The sequence below is a fragment of the Nicotiana sylvestris genome, chromosome 9 (genome assembly GCF_000393655.2).
Source record: "Nicotiana sylvestris chromosome 9, ASM39365v2, whole genome shotgun sequence".
Classification (NCBI taxonomy): Eukaryota; Viridiplantae; Streptophyta; class Magnoliopsida; order Solanales; family Solanaceae; genus Nicotiana; species Nicotiana sylvestris.
The window spans coordinates 61,212,206-61,221,506 of record NC_091065.1 but is presented as its reverse complement, the minus strand read 5'-3'; the positions used below and the strand labels follow the sequence as shown (position 1 = coordinate 61,221,506).

The following is a 9,301-nucleotide window of genomic DNA, read 5'->3' as shown; positions in this document are numbered from 1 at the left end:
CTTTTGGGAACTGGACACACACGTGAAAAAGATATTGAATAATGACAAGCTTCAAACACCCTATATAAGGGTTAGAACTGTCAAACCAAATATTACATGATGATGGAAGTGGAAGATAGGAAGAATGAGGGGGAGAACCTTGTAGTTAAAAGGAGGAGGGCATGTATTATGAAGGAATGAAGCAAACTATAGGGGATGGAGATTACACTACACTTCCAACTCAAATCCTTAGGGAGGAGAGAACGAAGATTTTTTACCTAACAGTTATTCTAGTTTAGATTATAATTCTCTTCTATTTGTTATTGTTTGCAATAATTAGCTTATAAAAATAAAATAATTTTGAATTAATTTAAACAAATAAGTAGAATTAGTATTTTGGTATCAATGTCGATGTTTGTTCAATAAAATTAAATTTAATAAATTGTTAAATCTAAGAAAGCAGATAAAAAGTTGTTAAAATTAATCTTTATATGTTTTTAAAAGGTGGCCTCAAAATACGGAAAAAAGAAGAAGTAGCGAGCAAAACTTTTTTTTGGAGGTTTTGTTATGAACCGAAACAAAGAGGAAAAGATAAACTATATTTGTTAAGCCTGGTAGTGTTTCTATTGTCAGATGCGACCGAGGGTTTAGTTTCTATTTGAACCCGCTTGCATAAAATCTTGGGTCCGCCACTGCATCTGTATGCGGGTCGTTTTAGCAACTGTTGGAGGACCTTCCAGGTACATGGTGCATCTACTACACAGGAGGAAGCTAGCTATAACAAGGTCTCAATAAGAACGATAAGGTATGGAAGCGTAACACATGTAGGCAAAATGGCAACTACACACCTAATGTCTTGACATGGAATTGCATAATGGAATGGTTTGCGCGCAATTTGCTTGTAAGGCAGTCCAAATCAAGCTTGTATTTCAGTCATATTGTCCTAATGTAGTTGCCTACTGCTCAAGATCACATATGCAAATGCCCAGAACCAAGCGTCAAGAGAGGCAGCTATTCAAGAAGTTTTTGCGATTCATGTTCAAATTGGCCTTCTCAAGGATTATGTCTCTTAGTTCTTTCTGTATAATCAAAGGAGTTCTTTACACATGATTTTGATAATTGGCGCCATGTAATTTCTTTTTTTACACATTTTCATTTTGTGAGACCTCCAAACACATGTTATTTTATTTTGATTATTATTAATAAAAAACATCACTAAGCACCCAGCCTAATGATATATTAGCTTTAAAAAAAAAGATCAGCAAAATACAGTAAAACTTAATTTGAAAATTACGTTCATTATTGATTATCCCTTTGTTTCCTTTTGCAGACAACAAAAAAGATTAGTGGCAGTGAGAGGGAGGAAGAGATCCGTACAATACTCTTTGTAATTAGTTTTTAGTGATTGGCAACTTAAAATTCGGGAAATAGGCAGGAAACTAACCTCAACGGACTTTTTCTCCACTATTTTTCTATTTGTGCGTGTTATCCTTGTCCTCGATCCTTCCCTATATATACAACTACCAACTGTAGAATAAAAATAATATCGAAATCAAATTGACGAAAAGAAATAAACAAATTCAAAAGAAATGGCAAGCATGGCTCTAACACCTACTCTTTCAAAGCTCCAAAATGCGAGAGCTATTATTGGTCATACCCCTTTGAGCTCTAGAGTTTTTCTTGGTGCACCAACTAGACCTTTCCAGGTGATCAATTAATGTTTATATACTAATTTAAGTTATTGTATAAATAAATTTTTATATTATCAGCGATTATTACTATAGTTTGTATTGAAGTTGTACCTATTATAGATCAATTTGTAATTGGATTGATATGTGGGTAACAGGTAGGTAAACGCCACCTAGCGATGGCAATTAAAGAAGAGGCTCGTAACGCAGCTGGAAAAGGAGCTGATGCGGCCAAATGGGCTGGCCAAGAAGCCAAAAACGAGACTGATAATGCTGCTGATGAGGTAATTAATTACTACTAATAATGTCTATATCATCCTTTATTATATATCTGCTAAACATTAATTTGATATGAAAGGCTATGCGGAAGTCGAAGGTAATGGGAGATAAGGTGGCGGATGCAGCACAAGACATGGTTGGAAAAGCAAAAGAAACAGCCCAAGAGGCATGGGGATCTGTTAAGGACACCACACAGAAGATGAAAGAAACAGTGATTGGCAAGGCCGAAGAATCCAAAGAGGCTATCAAAGATAATGTCAACCGCAACATGAACACTAAGAATTGAAAATTTTCTATGCAGAGACATTATCTCTTAAAGTTGAAACCGCAGACACGAGTTTGCTGAGTTTTATATATAGTGAATGTGTAGATTCATTAGAATTTTGCTTCTTTGATAATTCATTCAGGCTTGTGTGCCCTCATATGTAGGTCACTATATGCCTGTGTGTTCGGACTATTTTAATTAGTTATTATATGCATGAGTTTTGATACCACCACATCTCAAAAGGATGTACAAGAAAGTTAGGATATGAAGATATATATTTTTTAAATGCAGTTTTAAGTTACATAAATGTCACAAAATGAATTGCTGACATTTATTTGATACTTAAATCAATATCATAAATTTCACTTTTGAAAATTCCCGAAATTTACATTAATGTCAGCAAATAATTAGTGCCATTTATTTAATTAGTGACATTTATCAAATGTCACCAATTTTGATTTTTAACTCATTCTAATTGCAACATATAAGAAATGTCGGCAGATCATATCCATCCTTGCTACACATATATAGAAATGTCATGCAGATCATACCCATTGTTACACATATAAGGAAATATAGGGAAATTATCTCTAATTAATCGACAGTGTTTTCTTCCTTTTAGATACTAAACAAAATGATAAATTCTAATCTAATACCACAATCATTCACATAATTTCGGCAACAAACCAAAAATAAGGTTAAAAGAAAGTTAGCAGGTAACCGATCTATATATAGAAATTATATAGCAAATTAAATGCTATCACATGAATGTTACAATTTGTGTAGCTTAGGAACTTCCCTCATAAAGGAAAAAATGAGTGAGAAACTTACTTATCGAAAAGAAGAAAAAACAATAATAAATTCAAGTTTATCAGAATAAAGGAACCACAAATGTGTACATGTCCCGTAAAGTAAGAAAATGGCAAATAAAAGATGCTTGAACGCATATTTGTTTTGTAAATTCAATGCGATAGGAAGGAAAAGTTCCCTTTGTTAAGTTCTAATTTGTACACCAAACATTTTTGACTCAAGGGTAGTGATGATGATTGTCGAATAACTGAAAATTTAGCTGTCAAGTCAAAGGACTGTTAGTGTAGTAACAAATTCACACCAATGAGTATTTTTACACTGGAATTGACTTATAACAAAACAATCAATCATTTGAATTTCGTTGGAAAAAAAGGTAATAACATTCATCACTCTACATTAAATTATGAATTATAACTATGTTTACCCTGGAGTAACAGTTAAATTTATACGCGATTAAAGAATACATGATTTAATTTAACACGAACGATTTATGAACAAAAATTAATTAAAGTAAAGATAAGAAAAATAATCAAACCGAACATAATAAACAATTCAACCTGGCCTTTTGGATGAACACTGAAAATCGACCTCGATCGAGCCCTCGAGACTGGCTCGGTTGTAACCGAATAATTAAACAGCTGAAAAACAATATGAACAGTAGCTAGAGAACAAAGTGAACTTTTATTGCTTTGGTATGCATATCAATAGTGATTTTAAAATGAAAAAGTTCTCTCCTTTATATAGTAGGGGAATTTCAATCATAGTACAAGTCTAAACAAGGTAAAAATCTTCTTTTCCCAGTAAAGGTTGCTCTGTAGTTGATATCGGGTAGGATTTACTGCATAACATCCGGTTGAGGGCGGATATTATGTCTCCCCTCTTATCGTGCTTAACCATTTCTCATTGTCCTTAGTTTCTAACCTTCACTCTGCCGAGACCAGATGTTCAGTATTGTCCGATCCTGGACGCGCCGTTCGTCCTCCCCGGGCTTCGAAACGAAGAACCCTTCGGCTTTACCCGAGGTTGTGTTAGATCGTACATCCCTCTCTTTTCTTTACCGAGAAATCAGGGGTAACATTATTCAGGATTTTACCCGTACACGGATAGTCTTCTCACTTTCCGAAGAGCAGATTTATCAAAGTGACGAGAAGTGATTAGTTGAAACCAGTTCCTTCCTCTATACGCTGTAATCGGGTCGATACACAATGAAACATCCCATCAGTTGTGTCGTTCTGACTTCGGACACGTGTCAGCTGCCGGTTGACCATCCTCGAATGCGAAACATCACGCATTGTCACACGTCCTTTTTCACCGCGCCACCGTAAAGGGGTGTAGGCGGAGTTTTACCAATTAAAGGACAATTGAAACGAAATTTATTATTTAATTCAAAGTCGCCACTTGGGATATTTATGGTGTCCCAAGTCACCGGTTGAATCCCGAATAGAGGAAAAGATTGATTATGTATTACAGTCCGCGAACCAGAAATCCGAGTAAGGAATTCTGTTAACCAAGGAGAAGGTGTTAGGCATTCCCGAGTTCCGTGATTCTAGCACGGTCGCTCAACTGTCATATTCGGCTTATTTATCTGATTTTAATACATGTTGAACCTATGTGCAAATTTTAACTTTTTTACCGCTTTTATTATTATTATTTTAACGAGAATTGTAACGTCGTGAAAATACATCTCGAACCACGTCGCATCAATGCACCCGTGGTTATTGACACATTTCAACTCCGTTGAAATTTGGATTTGGGTCACATAAATGTGCCCATCCCGAATTCTAAATGTTTTATTTTTACCATTTATTGAGGTCCCCGCAATTTATGCGTTTATTTGGCGAGGCTCGTCTCATCTATTATTTAAAGGTCAATCCTAAAGAGACTATGATTTTCTACCTTTATTGTCTCTAAAGATAAAAGAAAGGTCCTAATTAATTAGCATTATTAATAAACCATCATTGAAAGTATTACATCACAATATCGAATAAAAAGCTTTAGTGAGCACACTAAGATTTTCAGCAGGTTGGGCCTCAAAGGCAGCCCGAAGGAAGGAAAAATTGTCAACTTTAAGAAAGGGGAGGGCTAACTGACGTTGGGCCTTAAGTAGAGTCAGGACCAAGTCCGATTTGAGCAGAAGCAGTCACGTTTAGGCCCTCAATTGATCCCTGATCTCCCACTGATTTTATTTGAATCTTGGCCTACTGATTTTATTCACAACGGCCTAATTATTGGCAAACAAATGATTAATTCTAAATTCAAATTAACATGCCAACTTTCGAGTTCAATTATCCTACGCATAGTCACCTGAGTTATGTAGGGTTGACCAAACATACTGAACTCGTACTCCTAAAACCCATATCAATTTCAGATCGCTACATCCTAAGGATTTCTTTGTATGTGACTTATATCCGCAAATGAACTATCTAATTCATTTAAAAAAACAAAGAATGCCTGATCTTACACTAGTAGGAGCCCATAATCCATTTTAAAATCAAGTTCCAATCAGTAACTTACTTATCAGGTCTGAATCTACTTAACACTACAACCGATATTTTCTGCTAATTACTCACAATAGTTTGAATTTCCAATTGTGAATACGAATGAAAATCATAGCTCCTAAGAGAAGTTTCCTGTTCTAGCTATTTTTAATTTTTTTAAAAAAAGTTAAACTACACAAAAGCAAACTAAACTATACTAAGGCTAATGAATAACCATAGTCCAATAATCCAAACAGTCCAGTTTTAGTTACAAATAAACTCTAGTGAAGGTCTAAGGCCTATATGAAATATAACATGCCTGAGAAATCAACCATAGTTACAAACGAAAATTCTACTGGAATTTTATACTACATGGATCACGAAAGTCATATCAACAGAGATTCATTTAGCATTTTACTTCATGTCCACAAACTCGAGGTTACAGGATATGTACCTGGATTGAAAAAAAAAAACAGAACAAAAGAAGGAAGTGCAGTCAGCAGCAGCACAACAGTAATACGAGCAGCAATACAAACAACAATCCACCAACAGCCCAGTAACATATGCAGCAAACCCAGGTGGATTTGAAACCAGTTAAAACCAGAACACTCAAACTTAAACAGCTCAAGCGACCTCAGAAATGAAATCAGAAAAAACACACTACTGCAACACTACACCCAAACTCATCTTAAGCTATCTCGAAACCCGTTTGTATTCAAACTTTGAACTCTTTTCTCTCTCTTTTCAGATTGCTTTTCTCTTCTAAGGTCTGCCCAAAACAAAAACCCGGACCAGACTCAAAAAGATCCCCCCTTTAAACTGTGTCCAGCTCCTCTCATTTATAGCCCAACTTTTATTAACTTTCCAGCTCTTAGGAGCATTAAACTAATTAAGAAAGTATTTCTGCCCATGATATTCCTCAACCACTACTACATGTTTTGTTCTCTTTTTAATTCACTTGTTCCCCACTACCCTTGTCTTTTCTTTATTTAATTCCCTTGCTCCCCACTACTATACGTCCCGTTTCAATAATTAATTCACATGTTATGGGTACTTTTTACTTTAATTACTCCCAATAAACCTCTCATACTATTATTGATTCGCATCCTACTATTATGGGACAATACACTAGTTTAATGGTTATATTGGTACCTTTACTGGCAGACCACTCTCATTAACCATTTCAAACTTTTCAAATCCCAAACTACCTCCTGAATGCCCTAAACTACTATCCTACCTCGACCCCTTTCAATCTGTACCAAATCCATCAGCTATAACCAATCTCCTTAATCAGATAACTAAACTGATTCCTAATTAATCAACAAACTACAGCAGCCATAACCAATTTAATTCAATTCACCTAGCAGTTCGAACTCAGAACTCAGATTAGATCAAATAGCAGACTGATGCAAAGCTGCTAAGATGCACATGTACATGGGATTAACTGACTGCATTCACAATTCTAAATCAAACTTAGGCAGAAGAATGATCACTGTAAACGTACTGAATCGACAAACAAACTGAACTCATGTGCAAAATGATGAACAACAAAGAAAAGGGAACCAAACATCGCATGAAATGAAGGAATTCGAACCAATATTCATAGTTCTAAACTAGCCTTAAACACAAATTGTAGGGACCCTGAGGATATACTGAATGGAACCCTATGGCTGAAAACAAAACAAACGACACCAAACAACTTGATGAGAACTACTAAACTACAGACATGAACGGATTAATCGACGAAACTGTTTATAACACATGTTAATCAACAGAAGGAAACTGGACCAAGAAAAGGGTCTGAAAGAGTAGGAAGAACTACTTGACGAAAATGACGAACTACTCAGTCAAAAATAAAACAAACAACAGAAGGAAAAGGAAAACAAAAGGAAATACCTCAAAACTTCTAGGCCAAACCCCATCCGTTTCAGTTTGAAATTCGTCTTGAGACTTTGAAGCCAAAACGGACCTTAATCGAGTGTTCTCGACTGAGAACACTTGACTAAAGTCGGTTAAGACCTCAAATCTTTTGGATCGATTCCTAGGTTTTGTTCTTCTAGGGCTCGTTCAGTCGATTTAGGATTCGTCCAGTTCCGGCTTGATTTGAGCAAGACTAACATAGGATTTGGGACGAGGGGGGTCAGGTGGAGCTGGGGTGTGAGCCTGGGACTAGTTGGGTAGGTTTAGGGTTTTGCTCGAATCTTCGATTGAAGATTCGAGACAAACCGGGATGATTCGAGGTTAAAGGGGTAGGGATTTGTGTTGAGGGTGGTTAGGAGGTTCAGTGGTGTGAATTTCACGGCCATCAGAGCTGGCGCCGCCAGGTTTTCAGGCGAAGGGAACGAGGGCGGCTAGGGTTTAGGGGGGTCATCTCTGAAGGGTCTGAGAGAGACGATGGGGCGAGGATGGGGTATGGCTTTGGGGGGCGGGGGTATGGTTTGGACTTATATATGGGGGCAAGCGATTTGATCCTAGCCGTTAGATCAATTGAGATCAACGGCTTGGATCAACTCACTTAAAAAAGACCGTGTCGTTTGGTTTTTATGAGGGGATCGGGTTAGGCCGGGTATTGGAGGGACGGGTCAGGGTCGGGTTGGGTCAAGGCTTTGGGACCCTTTGATCAACTGAGATCAACGACCCAGATTGAGCGTTACTAAACGACGTCGTTTGATTTGTCTCTGAAACCAGCCGGTTTGGGGTGTGACATTGGTCCTGAAACTTTCTTTTAAAAACCACCCCAGTCCGATTTTTAACTCTTCTTCTCTTGTTCCTTCTTTCTTCTTTTATTTTCTTTTTGATTTCTAATTACCAAAACTCAAAATTAACTTTAAAGAATACTAATTAATCCTTAATAATAATTATCACACAAAACTAAATACAAAGATAATCACACAATTTTGACATTAAACCCTAAAAATGCGAAGTACGTTATTTTTCGATTTTGTCATTTTCGTGAAACAAATTACTCTTTAATTAATCCTAAATTGTAAAATTAAATCCTAAATGCCCATGCAACACCTATTTTTGTATTTTTCTTACTTAAAGTAGAAATAACCATACACAGACCAAAATACAAATAAATCACAAACAACACCAAAACCATTTTATTTTGAATTTTTGGGAGTAGTTCTCGTAGGGCAAAAATCACGTGCTCACAGCTGCCCCTCTTTGTCCGGAAACACGAAGAGTTTCCGTGCAAGATAAAGTGAGCGGATACGATCGATTTTTGCCCGTTAGGCTACTCCGTGTGAAGCATTTTTTGAAAGATTTGACCAAACCTCTGCTTCGAAGGTTTCCTACATATCCCTGGCTAAAAGGGAATCAGGTCAATGTAGTTCGGGAAGTTTTGGTAGTTGGGACTACCCTGGAGCTGTGGATTTACTGTTACTGTTGTTGTTGCTGCTGTCGCTACTTACTGACCTCCTTGTTACACCTTGATAAAAATAAAAAAAAGTTATACTAAGCTATGGTCTATGAATTACAAAGATTATTCTCAAACTTGGTCATATGACTGTTGTTGCCTTGCTGTCTTGTGTTTCCTCTGATGTTTTTTTTGACTTGACTCGTATTCTCTCTTGATTGCATTTGAACTGCTTATTTCCTTCTTGTGAGCTTCGAATTATTTTTCCTTCGAAGCTTGAACTGCCTTCTTCTGACTAGTGTTACCTTCCTTCCGACTTCTGAACTTTAATTTATGCTGGGGATCTTTGTTGCAACCTTTCGCTCTCCGGGCGGGCTCCTGACTTCTGCTATGACTTAACAAGATAATACCTCCATTCTCCAGGCGGGCTCCTGACTTCAAT

The 9,301-nt window shown here is 36.7% G+C and overlaps 1 protein-coding gene across 1 annotated transcript; it reads left to right on the top strand.

Annotated features, from left to right (window-relative positions):
* Positions 1 to 1,520: 1,520 nt before the first annotated feature.
* LOC104232836 (uncharacterized protein At4g13230-like) lies at positions 1,521 to 2,497 on the top strand. Its single transcript, XM_009786117.2, has 3 exons — positions 1,521 to 1,685; positions 1,826 to 1,951; positions 2,026 to 2,497. The coding sequence occupies exons 1-3, from the start codon at positions 1,569 to 1,571 to the stop codon at positions 2,230 to 2,232; spliced, it is 450 nt and encodes a 149-aa protein (XP_009784419.1). The 5' UTR covers positions 1,521 to 1,568; the 3' UTR covers positions 2,233 to 2,497.
* The last annotated feature ends 6,804 nt before the right edge of the window (positions 2,498 to 9,301 follow it).

Bases quoted from the DNA above. Each gene is read 5' to 3' on its own strand.
- LOC104232836 (XM_009786117.2), top strand. From the start codon at position 1,569: ATGGCAAGCATGGCTCTAACACCTACTCTTTCAAAGCTCCAAAATGCG. The intron at 1,686-1,825 runs GTGATCAATTAA...TGTGGGTAACAG, and splicing joins CACCAACTAGACCTTTCCAG to GTAGGTAAACGCCACCTAGC. The intron at 1,952-2,025 runs GTAATTAATTAC...TTGATATGAAAG, and splicing joins CTGATAATGCTGCTGATGAG to GCTATGCGGAAGTCGAAGGT.